At 43.6% G+C, this 18700-nt stretch overlaps 2 protein-coding genes across 2 annotated transcripts; both read left to right on the top strand.

Annotated features, from left to right (window-relative positions):
- Positions 1-2517: 2517 nt before the first annotated feature.
- Positions 2518-18409, top strand: LOC6036958 (glycogen [starch] synthase). The gene is made up of 6 exons (XM_038262158.1): positions 2518-2947; positions 15608-15735; positions 15802-16178; positions 16239-17579; positions 17640-17778; positions 17845-18409. The coding sequence occupies exons 2-6, from the start codon at positions 15612-15614 to the stop codon at positions 17946-17948; spliced, it is 2085 nt and encodes a 694-aa protein (XP_038118086.1). The 5' UTR covers positions 2518-2947; positions 15608-15611; the 3' UTR covers positions 17949-18409.
- LOC119768946 lies at positions 7592-9202 on the top strand. The gene has a single exon (XM_038260783.1). The coding sequence runs from the start codon at positions 7592-7594 to the stop codon at positions 9200-9202; it is 1611 nt and encodes a 536-aa protein (XP_038116711.1).
- Positions 18410-18700: the final 291 nt, after the last annotated feature.

Genomic DNA, 18700 nt, shown 5'->3' with positions numbered 1-18700 from the left:
AAGCTTATAGGACCATTAAAAAACTCTAGAATTGAATAAGTTTTCATTCTAGATTGGCAGAGATACCGCCTCAACAATAATAAATTATTACATGCTGAAGCAAAAAGAAATGGTCACAATATAATTTGTAATTTTTGTAATTTGTTGGTATTGGATACGACAACTTGTTAGTTTACACTGTTAATCAGGTCAAGGAAGACAATTTTGGGTGGAAAGATGAAAAGAAGGGGGGAGTCGGTGAGATGAATCGAAAAAAAACGAAAACTGAGAGAACTATTCTAACCATAAACTACATCTTTACCGAAGCCTCCACATCGAACGAAAAATCTCTTCTCCATAAACCACGTGGACACTCTCTTTTTAATTTTTCAATTAATTCATTCGACACGTATTTGACTTTTTCTCTGAAACGTATAACATTCAGTAAAAAGTACTTAAATGACATGCAGATGAATAATTGAACGCATTTCCAATTTGGATAGTTCATAAATTGATCGAAAAAACGGCCTTGTTTACAGCTGACGCCTAGGACCTTTTGAAAAATAACCTGAGATTTCGGTTCGTTCAAAGCCCGATTCGGCCGCACGGGGAACACTTTTTGGATGTAATCGTCAACCCGAGCAGACGGAAATAACTTTGGAATAACATTTTTTTTTTTGATATTTGAAAATACTAGGCCAATAACATTATATGTTATTTATAACAAGATTTGTTATTCGTCATGATTTTTTTGTTATTGGATTGTTATTGTTATAACAGACTTATAACAATTTTTGTTATTCTTAGAACAAATCTTTGTTATTATTTTTTGTTATTTTAACAACTAATCCGATCTTCCCAATAACAATTGGAGGTATTCTTCCATAACAAAAAATGTTATTCCAAAGTTGTTATGGCTTTCAACCAATATCAGACCAATAACAAATTTTGCTATGATAACATATACTGTTATTAAATTCTTATGCAAAAATTGATTTTTCAAGAAGATTCCATAACATTTTCTGTTATTTTAACAGTATTTGTTATTAAAATTGCATGAATTTTGTTATTACCGTCTGCCCTGAAAGTTGCAAAATTGCATTTTGTTTGCATCCTAAAGCATCAAACACTAAAGCATCAAACACTGGTTGAAATTTTTTTAGTAGGATATTACCTTTTTTTGTAATTTTACTATATAAATGTGTGAAAATGTGAACCTGATAAGGTTCATCAAAAACTGATGAAAATCCACCAGTTCCTGATGTAATATAACACATTTTTTGACACAAAATCTATCACCACAATTTTTTCTGTGTATAGTTTTTTTTACAATAGGAGAAATATACCCTTTCTATTCAAACACCTATCTTCGTCATATGGAGAGTTTGATGCTCGATTAAAGCTCCAAAAATACTATTTAGATATAAAATTGCTTCCAACTACCTGCAACATGTTCTTTTGCACATTAGTTAGTCACTCACTTGAAAAATAATCCCGAAAAATGAAAATAATTAGCAAGCACCATCAAAAAAACAAACGCGCTAAGTCTTTTGACGTTTCAATTTTGACCGCCCATTCCAATCGAAGGCTGAAGAAAACCGAGCGAGAAGCGAAGGCAAATAAAGAACAAAGGGTGGCCACCAACACCACCAGCAGCGCTTGTGGTGTTGCCAGGAAACTTTCTCTAGAAATGCTACTTTTCGTGAGTGTTCGCTCAAAATTTCATCAATTTTGGCAGCACGAAGCAGACCCAAACGAGCGTTGGAAGAAAAAAAGAACTAAGCTAAAAATAGAAAAATGGGTGTGGCCCAATGCAATCGACTGATTAGAATCCATTTCTGAAATATTTTTTTTAAATGCTTGTAAAAGGAATAGCATAACTTTTAATAAAAGTGAAAATAAACAGAAATGTTCACAAAAAGTTGCTCTACTCGTTGGTGTACTTGGTTTAGTGAATTTCAAGGAACAATCCAGATTATCCAGCATCATTCAAACCCGACCGCTTATTAGGCTTAAAATGGGTATATTTCCCCTAGTATGGAATCGTTTGCGTCAAAATGAAGAGATGATCCCGTCATTGGTTGGGAGAAGAGCTGAAAAACGATTTCAATAGCTTGAGCATCACTTGTTAGCGGAGTTTGGTTTGGGTGTTGGGGCTTAATATTTTCTTCCGAATATTTTGGAGGTTTCAGAGCCACCTGGTTCCGTGAAACTCCCACTGCATTGCAATCATGGAGAATTATTGTGTTTAAAAATTAAAGTAACATTTGTAACACAATTCTTTCAACACAATTGTAAGTTACAATATCACTTGCACAAAGAATCCTGCTAATGCATCTTATCAATTGATTTGCTATTCTTCATACCGTTAATCGCTTCGCTTGACGCAGATAATAAAAACGCGCACTCGAATAAACAATTTCAATTCTATCACACAACCTCTCCGAGCCGTATTTTGACCCACCCTAATGCGCGAGAAGAAATTGTCTCTCCCGGTCGTCGTCGATTCCTCATCATCCACTACCAGCAGTATTCCTCTAGCATTGGTCGCGACCGGCGTGGCCCAAGTCCCGGCTCTCCTGCGTTCACCGAATAAAAAAGAAAATACAAAAATATAAAAAAATACTCTCTCCCGGCGGTGCGAGAAAGAGGTGTGTTGAACGCATCCAACCAACTCTCAGTTCAGTTCTGCTCAGTGTGTGTCGTCGTACAGCGCGCGGTCGACGAGAGTGGTTCCTCTTGGGTTCCGAAATTTTCGATGAAGATTTGCTAAGGTGACTTTGACTGCTGGAGTCACTGCAAGTGCTTGTGTGTGGCTTGTAATTGGATCCTTGGTGAGCCGAGTTTGGTTTGGATCGGATCGTAACGAATCTCCGCGGTGGTAACGGAAGTGTAGAGGTGTCTTGAGTGAGTGCGGTTTGTTCAGCGGAAACACCCAGTAGACGTCGTCTCCGGCCGCTTGAGTAAGGTTAGACACTGACCTTTATTTGACATTAACACAATTCCCCTCCCTGCCGTCGTTGTGCCAAGTGAGGATTGTAAGGTGATATGGTGGCTGTCGCGATTGAATCGCTTTGTAGAGCACTTTCCACGAGTGCCAGCGCTGGCGAGAAATGGTGATGGGTCTGGATTACCGGCGAAGACGACGACCTCGTCGTCAGCTACGGTCGCGTTTGATAACGACGACCAGTACGCGCGAAATTCTACAGGTTCAATCACACCAAACATGCCGGCTCTCTTGTGTGCGTACTCCATTTTGGAACCAAATTGGTCCACCGTGGCACCAACAAAAAAAAACCCGTTCCACAACTTAGTCCTGCGTGTACGTCCTCTTTGAACTTCAAGCGTTGCATAACCTTCTTGACTTGTCCCATAAATGGTGTTTGCTTACAACCGCAAATCTCTCCTGATAAGCTCTCTGATTTCCGTTGATCTGTCCCTGTTGTCGCCAGTTCTAGCTGACGAACGCGCCCGATAGTTGTCGACGGTTGTTTACAAACAGATCAACGATCGCGCGACGATCGCTTGCATCACATGCAGCGAATAGTTCAGCTGCTGGCGCCATCTGACGAGCAACGAGTGTACAAACGGTACCGGAACAAGCGTGCGTTTGTGTGGTGACGAAAACGCGGCGGCATGCTTGAACACACCGGCTGTACGCCGGTGCATGGTCAAGGTCGTGGCGATAACCTTGAACTTGATGGTGCACGGGGTGGTGGCGTCTGGATTGCAGCCGGCGATCGCGCGAAGGAAGAAGCGTCTGTAGTTGATGGTTTTGCGAGGGGGATTGGAATGGTGCCAGCGTCGCAGAAGATCTGAGAATCTGATTGAAACAAAAATAAATTTGATAAAAAAAAATGATTAAATTATAGAAAACTGGTATCGGTTGAAACGTATTTTGCGACATAATATTTAAAAGCTCTGCACATCATTGAAAAAACGGCTATTATCCACTTTTGGCATAATCGAGATTTTTGCTCCAGGTGATAGAAGATTTTTCAACGCATCTCCTGCAACTTGAATTTCAATTTAAAAAACTGTTTAGATTTGGCTGCCGATGCGAAAAACGAAATGGCTAACATCCCATAGCAGTGGCGAAGATTTGGTGTCAAACACAAAGACGCGTTTTTCTCGTAAAACTTTTATTGACATCATAGCCGAACTTTGAGTTATGAGCCGAGCTGTTACCATTCTTTTTTATTAATTATTTATTCAAATCACATGAATTCTGAACAAATAATCCATTAAAACTGTTGTCAAAAATCTTCCAATGCTTAAAAATCGTAGTCAATCAATAAAATTTATTATATAAGCTTCTTTATGCTTGAATCTGTATACCTTGAATAAACAACAACAAGAGCAATCAATGTAAACAATAACAAACACGTTTTGATTGCCTGACCAATATGTGCATTGTCAAAAAAATTGGTTAAGGTTGGTTGCCAGTTTCCCAAAGCTACAATTCAAAATACATGCAGTAGTCGCGCATTGACATGTGACAAAACGTCCTCTGACAAAATTTCCTTTGGCGAGTTGTCGCATTTGCAGGATGTGACAAGATAGTTCGATCAGATTGCTACTTACTTTCTTATGGAATTGTTGTCAGGAATGAAATCGAAAACTGGGGATTTGTGAAGGTCAAAGGGTGATAAATTGAAAGCCGCCCAAAATGGTGTTCTAAACTACATTTGGTCCAAAATGCTCAAGTACCTACAACGAAATGTTATCGTCAGCAATTCCACGTCAAACCAGCATGATCGAAATCAAAAGTGCTCAAATGTATTCTGGCAACACTGACTAAACCGCTACACGCGAAATCGCGCGCTCTCAAAAATCGCGATTTTCACCGGGATTTCAACGATCTGAAAACTAAAATATAGTGAAAGTTACTTTGAGGTGGTCCTAGTTCGTCGTCGTAGTGATTGCCAAGGTTTTACTTTGATTTTACGCAAAGAAGTCCAAATTATTTTTCCACCTGCGAGCGTCAGCTGAAGCAAAGAAAAAAGTGTAAACAAAGTTGAACTGATCGTTTTTATCGTGTGTGACGGATGTGTGTTTTGATGTGCTAACTTATTTAAATCGTCGGCGTTTCGTCGTGTGCTTATCACCATGGGAGGAAAGTGCAACCTGTGTGGATCTTCTGAACCACCAGCAAAAAAAGGGAAGAAACGGAAATCCCCGATCAACTGGATTGGTTGCGATGGGTGTCCTGCTTGGTTCCACTCCAGCTGCGTCCAAATCAGCGATTCGCTAATGAGCGATGTGAAGAAGTTTTTCTACTTCTGCGAAAAGTGTGCCATCCGCGGATGCCTTGTCGCAAAACCAGCAGAACCGGTCTCTACCAATGAGCAAACCGAACAGCTGGAGCAAACCGTTCTCGAACTGAGAAAAACCATCAACGACTTGTCGGCGCAGCTGACAAAACTCCAAGCCGAGGTGGGCAGCGTGCGATCAACGAGTAAGAAGCAAATTGATCAGATTCGTAGCAGCGTGAACAATGCCCATCAGCGAGAAAACCGGTGTGCTGTCCAAAGTGCCCTGGTTAACAGCATAGGAGACAAACTGGAAACCATCACAGCAGGTGCGAAGCTTGCGCAAAGCTGTACGCAATCTGTGAACTCATGTCGTCTGGCTATCAACAAGATCCCGTTCCGCGAAGGTGAGAACGTACGCAGCATTGTCGAAAGTGTCACAGATCTTCTCGGTGTCCCTGAAGTGATGGCAAATGTAACAAGCTGTTTCCGGGTCGACGTAAAACCATCGAAATGGTCAGACCGAGCTCTGACGCCGACCATCGTCGCTGTTTTCGACAGTCATGGAGCACGAGAACGAGTTTTGAGGAGGTATTTTGAGAGACACAAAGACGCCAAACTATGTCAACCACGGGGATGCTTCGGCTGTCATCTGCATACAATGTCACTGAAGCCTAAAAAGTACCAAAGTTTTGGTGTCTAGTGTCAAAATTATGGGAAGTAACATGACGAAAAGGGCGCAAAATCGAAAGGACGAAAAAAAATTTTTTTCTTTATTTTTGTTTCGCTAGTTAAAATGAAATTAAATGTGTACCATTATCCGGGGCAAATCGAGACACATGGGGTGAATTGAGAAGTGATTTTAGCAATGTTTTTGCACAATATTTGAATATTTTTTATTTGTTTCAGTAGGAATAAAACAACAAAATTAGTTTCTAAATTTGAACTTTTATATCTAAAAACAGCTGTTTATAGAAGGCTTTCTTGTCGAAAATTTAACAACACATTCAAATCAAGTTTGTACGGTTTGTTTTTAGCTAAATACATCGGTGTGTGCCTCAATTCAACTCCACAATATGGTAGCAAAAACCGTGATTGGGCTTTCAGTGCATGATGATTTAAGTATTATCTAGCTTTAAACTTAATGGTACGATGAATTGTTTCAGGTGGAAACTTTTGCTCGGATATCCCATTTTTTGGAGATGGATTTATCAAATTCTAGTTCCTGAGCCAATTTCAAAATAACATGTATTAAAATGTTTATATTTATCCATTTACACTCTTTACTAAACTAAAATTTAAAGAAATCACCGATTCACATTTATTGGAAACTAGGTTCATATCCAACAATACGCAATGTCAACCGACAAGAGCAGATTCTTATTTTCTTTTTACTTTAATTTTTAAAGAGTAGGCATAAATGGATGAAAATCAACTTTTTAGTTCTTACAATGAGCTTCAGTTCGAAATGTCAATAATTGCAATTCTTTCAACTGAAATGCTTATAACTTCCGTTAGATTTGAACAACTGGGATGCTTCATAGTGCTCATATTTAGCCCAGATGTTAGTTATATAAGTTCAAACAACCCCTGAAATTCGGGCAGATTGGTGAGCTCCACAATGTCCCTAACAATGTCCCTGTTCGTGGACTCGCTCTTAAGGTTTCCCAACAACATGGATGAGCTCACATATTGGTTTAACCGCCTCAAATTGTAGATTTAAATTAACATTATGATGATCTGTAAGTTCATTGGCCAAATAAGAATTTGCGGAAGACATTTCAGAGGATTTGAAAAAGACACCTGCTGGGAAGCTTTGCCTGAGACCTGATGCTAAACGTAAATTGTTGTTGGCGGCATTTATGGTTTATTTTAATGAAAAGAATCATTCTGAGCAGCTACAGGATTATCTTCAAAAAAAAAATTTGGCTTATATTTTGATTTGTGACCCTCTGAAATGTTATTCCCGAAACAGCGCCACCAAACATTTGGTGGCGGCTTCAGCAAGCTACGTCAGTATCACGGGCCTGATGTCAACTCAAGAACGCTCCCGACCTCGAGTACCGTTTCACCGTCAACGAGATGTTGTCTGTGCAAGCCTTCCGGATACGAAATCTCGCGTTGCGCCTTAAGCTACGTAAGCTGATTCGTTCAGTTTTCGTCCGAAATGACAACATATCCGTTCTCCTGCCCGGACACAAGCGGTATACAGCTGTTGATAGCACAGAACACCTCCTCGATCTGGTGGGACCCAATCCGGAAGCCGATGACTCGTCCGTGTTCTTCGATGCCCTGTCATCCGATGGACTTTCTTCTTCCCGCTGTTGATACACATCCAAACGCCGACGATTTTCCCTACTATGTCCCGAACCAACCTACCAAACCTACGAATCGGACACCTTAATGTCCGCGGACTCGAGTGTCACATCGACGGAGTGAAGCTGCTTTTGGATCAGACGCCGTACCATTTCTTCGCTGTGTCGGAGACAAAACTCAAAGTCTCAGCTCCTGCTGGCCCCATCCGCGTTCCAGCTTACAACTTCATTAAAAATTCACTGCCAGCTGGCCGTGGACGAGGAAGTAGAACGTGCGGAGGTGTTGGGCTGTACGTGCAGAAGGGGATCAAAGCAACACCGATTTTGAAATCTTCGCCCGACCCAGAGGTTCCCGTCAGCCAACGGTTCGAGTATCTGGCAGTCCAAGCGAAAATTAACGACCAAAACATTTGCGTCGTGGTAATATACAATCCTGTCAGTACAAACCCTCATTTCGCGCAAGGCTACGAGAAACTGCTCCTGGATCTCCTCGACGTTGGTTTCGATCGTCTCTACGTGGTAGGCGATTTTAATATCAACGTAACGTCAACTCAGCAAAGCGCAAACTTGGTTGCGCTGGCTCGTATCAACGACACTTTCAACCTGACGGTACTCCCAACCAGCCCTACCAGAATCACCGAGACATCGTCGACAACCATCGATCTACTGATTACCGACTCTCCTGATTCGGTGATAAAGTCAAGAACTCACACTGGCAACTCTATCTCGGACCACGATGTGGTGTACATGCTGGTGAACATCAGAATACCGCGCTCTGCGCCGCAGACGCTGCGTGTGCGCAACCTTCGTGGCATCGATCCAGTGAGACTGCAAACCGACTTCCAAACCAGAGATATCCGACCCTTCCACACCGCCCTTGACGCGTCTTCAAAGGCAGATCTGCTCACCGGGGTGCTCACTGATCTGCTCCAGCAGCACGCCCCAGAACGAACCATTACTGTCCGCGATAAACGCACCCCCTGGATATCGGAAACCATCAAACAAGCTGTCGCGCTGCGGGATTTGGCATTTGCTCTTTACTCGCGAAATCCCAACCGGGCCAGGGGAGACAACCAGTGGCAAGATTATGTCGGGAAGCGCGATCGGGCCAACTCTCTCATCTATGCTGCCAAGAAACGTTATGCCGAGCAACACTTCAGCCACGATCTGCCAGCAAAAACGCTCTGGTCTAATCTGAGGAGGGAAGGGGTGCACAACAACGCGAAGAAGTCTTCGCTGGATGAAGGGATCGACGCTGATGAACTGAACATGTTCTTCAGTGATGGCCATCGTCAGCTTCAAAACGGACGCCAACCCGGAGTAACTGCAGAACCACCTCATCGGACTGCGGTTGACCATGGCGCGGCCGAATTCGGTTTTCGTCGGACATCCGAAGAAGAAATCTGCCGGAAAATCTATGAGATTCAGACCAACGCTACTGGCCCTGACGGAATTCCCATCTCCTTCATCAAACTGCTCTGCCCTTTCATTCTCCCGCACTTGTCCCATCTGTTCAACCACATCATCCAGACCAAGTCGTTCCCCTCAAGCTGGAAAAAGGCTCTCATCACCCCTATCCCGAAGCAGACCAATCCCTCGCAGCCCAAAGACTTCCGGCCAATCAGCGTTCTCCCGGCGATCTCAAAAAATTCTTGAGAAGATACTGCTGTCGCAAATTTCCGAGCACCTCGACAACCCGGCTGCACCGCTTCTGGCTCGGCAGCAGTCAGGATACAGGAAGGGACACAGCACGACAACAGCTTTGACAAAAGTGGTTCACGATCTGTATGGGAACCTCGACAACGACCGCTGCACTGTCATGGTTCTGGTCGACTTTTCTCTCGCCTTCAACTGTGTGAACCATCGAACTTTGGAAACGAAGCTTCGAGGAGAGTTTCGGTTTTCTCGAGGAGCCTGTGACCTGATCTCGTCGTTTCTTGCGGATCGGAAGCAGTCCGTCAGGCTGGGAGATGTTGTGTCGGGAGAACGTGATGTGATTGACGGCACACCTCAGGGATCCTGCCTCAGCGCGCTACTTTTTAGCCTGTACATCAACAGTCTCCCAGGGTCCCTGAGGTGCGAGTACCATCTGTATGCTGACGATCTCCAAGTCTACGTTTCCGGACCATCAGCCGAAGTGGACACTCTGGTCGACGCTATCAACGAAGATCTCGCGGCAATAGCTCGTTGGGCCGATGCTAACTGGCTCGCACCCAACCCCAAGAAGACCAAAGCGATTATCTTCTGCAAGTCTGGAGCGGTTGTGCCACAGGCAGAAATAAAATTCTGTGGCGAAGCCGTGCCGTGGTCTGACGTCGTTACGAATCTCGGCCTGAAGATGGATTGTCAGCTGTCGTGGTCCCACCAAATCAACGACGTTGTTCAAAAGGTGTTCAACACTTTGCGTACGTTTCGTCGTTTTGGCCCTGTACTCTCTACGTTGACACGACGCAAGCTGGTGCAGGCGGTGGTTATGCCAATTTTCACCTACGCCGACGTTGTCTACTACCCTGGACTGTCAGCTGCGCTCAAGGATCAGCTGTACCGCTGTTTCAAAGCCGCTGTGCGTTTCGTGTACAACATGCGCCGGCGAGACACTACTGCAGCCGTGAGGACTACCATCCTGGGTGTTGATCTGCCTGCGAACTATCAACTTAGGATCTGTAGCTTTATGCGCCAGGCCTACTACAAGAACGTTCCGGATTACATCCAGCAGCACCTGCAGCGTGGACAGCTAGAGCGAACACGATGCTTCATCATTCCTCGGCACACAACAACCAGTGGAAAGAGTGTGTTGGTGTATGGATCAACCTGCTGGAACGGACTACCGACTGATGCCAAAAACAAACCAACATTGAGCACGTTTAAAAAATTTGTCCGTCATTTATTATGAGCCTTCTGCCACTTAATTTTGAGCCTTCTGCCACTTAATTTTGAGCCTTCTGCCACTGTTCTAGCTGTAGTTAAAATAAGCTATAATTTGTTTGATTTATCAAACTATCCATTGTAATTTCCTTTACCGTTATTTCCTTGACCTTAAGCAAAGTGTATACACTAACAGGCTATCGTTACAAATAAACAAACAAATTACAAATTACAAATATGGCACAAATATGACATGGTAGTTCCTTGGGCAAAATATTTCGACCAGTATTTTTTTTAATTAGGGGAAATATACCCATTTTAAGCCTAATAAGCGGTCGTGTTTGATTGATGCTGGATAATCTGGAGTGTTCCTTGAAATTTTCTATAACCAAGTACACCAACGAGTAGAGCAACTTGTTGTGAACATTTATGTTTATTTTCACTTTTATTAAAAGTTATGCTATTCTATTTACAAGCATTTAAAAAATATGTTTTCCAAACGCATTCTAATCAGTCGAGTGCATTGGGCTATGCCCATTTTCCTATTTTCAACTTAATTCTTTTTTTCTTCCAGCGCCCTTTTGGATCTGCTTCGTGCTACCAAAATTGATGAAATTTTAACCGAACACTCACGAAAAGTAGCATTTATAGAAAAAAAAATCCTGGCATCACTGGCTCACTCCAACAGCGCTGCTGGTGGTGTTGGTGGTCACCCTTTGTTCTTTATTAGCCTTCGCTTCTCGCTCGGTTTTCTTCAGCCTTCGATTGGAATGGGTATTCAAAATCTAAACGTCAAAAGACTTGGCGCGTTTGTTTTTTTGATGGCGCTTGCTAATTATTTATATGTTTCGGATTTTTTTTTCAAGTGAGTGACTAACTAATGTGCAAAAGAACATGTTGCCGGTAGTTGGAAGTAATTTTATATCTTAAACGATTTGAAATCGTTAGCGCAAGTGAAAAGATATTGATGGCGACTTTTGTTAAGCAGTTAACCTCTGATCTTGCGTGTGGATGTGTGTGCCACCAAAATGATGAGAAATGGTCTCGCAAAATAGCAATTATGATCAAAAGTGCATTAAATTTGATCTTTTTAGCCAGTAAATGGCATAAATTTGCGTGCTTACTCAAGGCTGTTGCTGGTAAGTTATTAGCCTAAATAGTATTTTTGGAGCTTTAATCGAGCATCAAACTCTTCATATGACGAAGATAGGTGTTTGATTAGAAAGAGTATATTTTCCCTATGGTTCGCGAAAATTACTTTAAATTTTCACAAATTTGATCAATTTTTTGCATTTTACTTTGCAAAACAAAGGTGATTAGTTGAGCGTTCACTGAAAAATACTTAGATATATAAAATCATAACATAAAATACACTTTTAGATCAATTTGAAACATAATTTACCGATTTGAAGGTCTCAGCATCAAAGAGCACACAGCTGAACATATCTTTTATGATTTTTCATCATGTATTACGTGGTTAAGAAGGGGGGAATTTTAGATATAATTATTTAAGACAGGTTCGAAAAGTTTTTCTTCAAAGCGTGTATGGAGAGAATTAGTGTGGTTCGCTTCTTGTACACATTGCATGCATTTATACGCAAATGTCAAGATTGTACTCAAGTGCAACAAACCAAAAAAACTATTCGGCCCTTTATGAAGATTTTTGCGGACTTAAAACATGAAGCACCATGCGTTTCCAGCAAAATGTACTAGAAACTCAGTTCGATGGAGAAGCGTGGTATTTAAGTTCGACTCATTAATTTTCAACGACTTTAAGACATTTTCTTCGAGGATATATGTCAACAATTCAAAAAATCAACTTTGAAACTGTGCGCAAAATTTATGAACTTGTCAAGATTGGTCCAAATTTTTCCTTAGTTACAAATGAATTTGAAAAACACTGCAGTGCACTGTGAAATCAAAAAAACACCTAAATTCGGTATCCATCATCTAAAATTTGAGCAATTTTGCAAATATCAAAACAAGGTAACAAAACAAATTGTTACAATACTAAAATTTTATTCTGGCATAATCCTAAAAACTAATTTTTAAGGTTTCACGAATACCAAAGTTTAGTATTAATACAAGAGAAGAGTACTACAGTACAGACTCGATTATCTGAAGGCATCGGAAAAATTTCACTTCGGATAATCGAATCACGAAAAAACTTTTTTTTTCTTTGTCATATTTTTGATTTTATGACCCATAAACTTAAATATGACCCATAAACTACTCTAAAGTGATTTAGAATTTTTAAATCCAAGATGGCGGCCAAAATGGCAGTGATGAATTATTGCAAAAAAGCATTTTGTAATTTAATAAGCAATCAACTGTTCGATTGGCGCATTGGTTGTTTTGAAAAAGTAATCTAGAATTATTTCCAAAATGATTGCAATTCAAAAACACCTTTCTAGAATCTTAATTTAATGCTTTTAACTCGAACGAATTAGAAAAAGGGAAATACGAATTGCTGAATCCGCCCTAAACAAAAAAAGTAGTCATCATGTGGTGCTACTTGTTCTTTTTAAACGTTTCTTAATAATAGTTTTTGCTTATTTTTTCCAAATATTTTTTTTTGTTAAAATTTTCAAAAATCTAAAACATTAACCCTCTACAACCTAACCCCGCCTTTAGACGGGCTTCGATCTAAAAAATCGCCAAATATCAATTTTCCAATAGATTTTTGATCTTTAAAAAGCATTGGAAAGAAGAACTCTTAATTTTTTTGAAAATTTTAGGGTTGGAAGTTTAACTTGTTTTATGTGACTTTGCCAATGTTTATAAAAATGTCATTTTTTTAGGGTTCAACTTTGGCTGTGTTTTTTACTAACATTTCCTATATTTTCAGTAAAAATAAGTATGCAGTAATTTTTGTAGTGTCCCAGACTATGCCTCTACGCATTTTTTGCAATTTAAATGATGATGGTGTGATTCTATAGCAGAAAATGTGAAAAACATGCAAAAAATTGAAAAAGTGGCTGTAAAAACATGAAAAAATTAGATAGGCGAAATGTAATTATACTAGGTAGTAGAGTAGGCCAAATACTACCAAAAACAAACATAAACTAAACAAGATAAATGCAAATTAAAATACTAAAAATGAAACGAGAAAAACATAAAACAAGAGAAGAAAAGTTTTTCGCAGAACAAAAGTTTTTTTTTATTCTCAGCTTATTTTTATTAGGTCCGTTTAGGTGCTATGACCAGGTTAGGACCGAGGAACGGTTCAAAATAATTTAGAGTACATTACAAAAATATGTTCATTTTCCTCCATATTTGCCAAGCATGTAGCTAACAAGTCTTAATTGGTCTACGCGGGTCTTGCAGGTCTGGAACCTGGCGCTGTATTCGTTGAAAATGTGCCACAGCTCAGTTGAACTGTAGAGCACCTCCTCTCGTTCCGCCGTAGGGGTGGCACCGGCGCCGGCGCCGGTATTTTCTTGACTGCTTCCTGCGGGTCGAGGGCGATCCTTAGATTTTACGTCCGAAACTGCGCCCGGCAGCGGAGGGAACTCCGCCGGCGTGAACGCTGGAACTGCTGGACTCTGCTTCTCCGCCTTCCTTGCCGGCGGTTTTGGTTGCGACGCCTGCTGGCGCCTCCGGATGAAGTCCGCTCGCTTGGGGCAGCTGCGGTCCGTGGCTTCGTGGGCTCCAGAGCAGTTGGCACACCGCTTCGGCTCAGCTTCTTGGATTTTGCACTCGTCCGTCTTGTGGGGTCCCCACAGCTGTTGCACCTGCCCTTGAGGTGACAGTTCTTGGTTCCGTGCCCCAGAAGCAGGCAATTCTTACACTGGGTCACTCTGGGTTGTTTGTTCCGGTAGGCCTCCCACCGGATGATCGTGCTTGCTATGATTTTCATTGGAGAAAGCTTCTTCAGCGTAGTGTATCCCTTGGGGAAGACGATGATGTACGGAATTTCGTCCGCGGTGGTTTGCTCCTTCCGCTTGATGGCATGCACCTCCAAAACGTCCAGTTTGAGATCCCTTTTCAGCAGCTTCTTTACTTGTTCCGGATCCACATCCGGGAGACCACGTAGAACGACCCGCTGCGATCGTTCGCTTCGTCGTTGGTAGGTGTAGAATTCCACTTTATGTTTCTTGAAATGCACTTGCAACTTGTCGAAGTCTTCGACAGAGAAGCTGGTTACCTTGGTGCCAAACCGAGTAATCTTGAAAATTGGCTCGAAATCGTATAGACACAGCGACGTTATCTTCACAAGCCTGTAAAAGGCCGTGGAGTTCTTTACCACCAACGGTGGTTGCTTTTGTTTACCGGGCGGTGGAACCGCCGGGCGTCGCCTCCTCCCGCTGGGCTGGCATTGTTGTTGTTTTCCGCTAACGGGCTGAACTTGTTGTTGTTGAGCACATTCTGCTCCACTTCTCCTTCTCCGACGACAGCTCCGGTGATCTCAGGGGACTTCTTCCGCTTCCGATTTCCGGGGATGAGTTGGAAATCATCCGTCTCGGAGGTCTCTTCCACCTCCATCCGTCAAACAACTCGAGGCACAACGATGCCTTTAGCGCGCACGTCACAAACGTCTACTCTCTCGAAGCTGTCGAAGCCAAGTGTGCAGAACAAAAGTTGCTCAAAATGACCTCCTGAACACGGGAAAAATAAATATTTCCGAAAAAAAAAATTTGGGCGGTAGAGGGTTAATATAATTATTCCATTAATCCTTCATTTTTTAACAAAATATTTGGCGTGTAATGTAAAACGCGTTTTAGTGTTTGATGTTGAAATAACCAAAGATAACAAATTTTATTTGGCTGAAGACTTGTCACAATTGCAGGATGCGATTAGATGTCTCGGTCTGCAGTATTTGACAACCATAGCATAGTTTTTAATTCCGATGTTTTTGGAGTGTTTAAAAAAAAATTCAATTGGTTTTAGGACTTCTCGATACACTCTACTTCATGTTTCAATCCTCCCAACCACCACAACCCCCCTTCCCGCCTTTCACCACCTCAATCAGCTGTGTATCGCGCTCGGATTGATTCAGACTGCTGCGCCACCACCGCCACGTTTCTCATTCAGCTGTTGCAAATGTATTGAAGTTAATGACCAACACCACCACCGCGACGTTTCGACGGCTAAAAATATCCCTTTACACACTTTTGGCACCGCTGCGGCGGCGGAACTTACCACGCTTGACCTTGTCACCTGCTCTAATTTGTTGCCCTTTCTTCCTTCCTGCAGCAGGATGAGTCGTCGCTACTCGCGCGTCGAGTCCGGATCGGACCTGTTGGCCTTCCTGGACCGGGGCCACTCGGCCAACACCGAGAACCGCTGGACGTTCGAGGTCGCATGGGAGGTCGCCAACAAGGGTGAGGCGAGATCGATTTGATTGGGGTGTTGAGGTTTTAATTCTTGTTTTGTTGTTTTTTTGGTAGTCGGTGGAATTTACACGGTTATCCGCTCGAAGGCGTTCGTGTCTACGGAGGAGCTCGGGGATCAGTACTGCCTGATTGGTCCTTATAAGGAGGCGTCCGCCCGAACCGAAGTTGAGGCGTGCGAGTTCCCGAGCAATGGTCCGCTGTACAAGGCCGTCAGCGAGATGCGCAACCAGGGCATCAAGGTGCACTGTGGACGCTGGCTGGTCGACGGAAACCCGCAGATCATTCTTTTTGATCTGGGTTCGGCCGCCTGGAAGATGGACGGCTACAAGCATGAGTTGTGGGAGTCGTCCAATGTTGGAATTCCGCACCTGGACGTCGAGAGCAACGATGCCGTCATCCTGGGCTACACTATTGCTACCTTTATCGCGGAGGTATGGTCGTGAAGGGAGTTGGTGGGAGCGATTGGCTTAATGGTTTGTTTTGTATTGCAGTTTAAGCGTTGCGCCGAGCAATACTCCCGTGACAACGAGTACGGACCGCCGCGTATTGTGGCACACTTTCACGAGTGGCAGGCGGGTGTGGGTTTGATTGCGCTGCGTACCCGCCACGTGGACGTAGCTACGGTGTTCACGACCCATGCAACCCTGCTGGGACGATATCTGTGCGCGGGTAATACCGATTTCTACAACAACCTGAGCAAGTTCCCGGTGGACGAGGAAGCGGGCAAGCGTCAGATCTACCATCGGTACTGCCTGGAACGGGCCGCTACTCATTTATCGCACGTGTTCACTACGGTTTCGGAGATTACCGGTTACGAGTCGGAGCATCTGCTGAAGCGCAAGCCGGACATCATCACGCCGAACGGGTTGAACGTGAAAAAGTTTTCCGCGATCCACGAGTTCCAGAATCTGCACGCCATGGCTAAGGAAAAGATTCACGAGTTCACTCGCGGACACTTTTACGGTCACATCAACTTTGACCTGGAGAAGACGCTGTACATGTTCATTGCCGGAAGGTACGAGTTTTCGAACAAGGGTGCTGACATCTTCATCGAAGCACTGGCTCGGTTGAACCACCTGTTGAAGAATCACCTGCCCGATGTTACGGTGGTTGCATTTTTGATTTTCCCAGCCAAAACCAACAATTTCAACGTGGAGTCGCTCCGTGGTCATGCGGTCATCAAACAGTTGCGCGAAACCATCAACAGTGTACAGCAGCAGATTGGCAAGCGCATGTACGAGACCTGCCTGCAAGGTTCCCTCCCCGATGGCAACGAAATTCTCACCAAGGAAGATATCGTCAAGATTAAGCGTTGTCTGTACAGCTTGCAACGCGACACCAACCCACCGGTGACCACCCACAACATCGTGGACGACTGGAACGACCCCGTGCTGGATTCGGTGCGCAGATGTCACCTCTTCAACACCAAGTACGATCGCGTCAAGATCGTCTTCCATCCGGAGTTCCTCAACTCGACCAACCCTCTGTTCGGGCTGGACTACGAGGAGTTTGTGCGTGGTTGCCATCTGGGCGTTTTCCCTTCGTACTACGAACCGTGGGGCTACACTCCGGCCGAGTGCACCGTGATGGGCATCCCGAGCATCACGACCAACCTGTCCGGCTTTGGGTGCTTCATGCACGAGCACATCGCCGACCCCAAGTCGTACGGTATCTATATTGTCGACCGGCGCCACGTCAGCGTCGAGGAGAGCGTGCAGGAACTGTCCAAGTATATGTTTGAGTTCTCCAAGCTCAACCGGCGTCAACGCATCATCCAGCGTAACCGTACCGAGCGGTTGAGCGACCTGCTCGACTGGAGAAATCTGGGAATCGTAAGTACAGACATATTTCGTCCACCCTCATCCACTTACGCAAATCCAATCTTTTCACAGTACTACCGCCAAGCCCGCATCAAGGCCCTGCAGACGGTCTACCCGGATTACGTCGACGAGTCGGAGTCGTACCTGAAGCGCGCCTCCGATTTCAACTACCCACGTCCGGTCAGCGCTCCACCAAGTCCCAGCTCTTCCCGTTCGTATTCTGACCACATCCCTACCAAATGTTCCTATTCTTAGTGTTTTTGTTTATATTTTGAAGGTCACACCACGCCGGCCCCCTCGCTGCACGGTTCCGACGACGAACAGGACTCGGTTAACTCGGAGGAGGAGCTCGAAGAGCTGAAGAAGGTCAACTCGCACTAAGCGTTAGCAACCAATTGACACACACAAAATGATGAAAGCTAGGTGAAACCACCCGTTCCCAGTGCACCGATACCAGAGCCAAGCATCACTACCATAGGCGGAATCTTAACTCTAGAACACAGGCACGCTGATAACCCCACAATAATGCTAGTGCCCACGATGCTGGTGAGGAGATTTCATGTTGGTCCTATTTGTTTATTACCTTTGTTTACAAGAGAATTTATTCGTCCAGTTTTACTTCCACCCCCTTCCCATAGCCAGTAACCACTTCATGTCTGTGTGTTCAGCCCGTAAGAGTAATGTTATCATGAATTTGAGATTACAGAGTTTATCAATAGCTAAGCGAATATTTTAAAAATGCTCCCGGCAGCGAACGTTACGTTTTAGTTTTTAAGGAAATTTATGTTAATTATGGAAAATCATCACAATGAGAGAATAAATGATATATCTGACAGTTTTAGCGAACGTCTTGGGCTTGTGTTTTTATTGCTGGATATCACTTCGCTCAAGTAAGAGGGCGTGATACTTCACGCCCTCTTACTTGAGGGCTACACAGTTTCTGCTCGAACCTAGGAGTCCAAAGGCTTGAATGTAACAACCCAAAGTGTTGTTACTTCAAGGAACCTACCACCCCTGGATTTGAAACGACGACTTTTGGATTGCGAATCGAACCGACGACCAGCAGCGACGCCAAACTGCTTTTTTTTTATGTGTGTATTTATATGAGGGAGGACACACCTAACCCTAGGATG

The sequence above is a fragment of the Culex quinquefasciatus genome, chromosome 3, assembly GCF_015732765.1.
Source record: "Culex quinquefasciatus strain JHB chromosome 3, VPISU_Cqui_1.0_pri_paternal, whole genome shotgun sequence".
NCBI lineage: Eukaryota > Metazoa > Arthropoda > Insecta > Diptera > Culicidae > Culex > Culex quinquefasciatus.
This window is presented reverse-complemented; position numbering and strand designations above follow the sequence as displayed.

Excerpts from the sequence above, each read along its gene's own strand:
- LOC119768946 (XM_038260783.1), top strand. The coding sequence starts at position 7,592 with ATGTCCCGAACCAACCTACCAAACCTACGAATCGGACACCTTAATGTC.
- LOC6036958 (XM_038262158.1), top strand. The coding sequence starts at position 15,612 with ATGAGTCGTCGCTACTCGCGCGTCGAGTCCGGATCGGACCTGTTGGCC. Across the intron at positions 15,736-15,801 it reads ATGGGAGGTCGCCAACAAGG|TCGGTGGAATTTACACGGTT; the intron begins GTGAGGCGAGAT and ends TTTTTTTGGTAG. Across the intron at positions 16,179-16,238 it reads TTGCTACCTTTATCGCGGAG|TTTAAGCGTTGCGCCGAGCA; the intron begins GTATGGTCGTGA and ends TTTGTATTGCAG.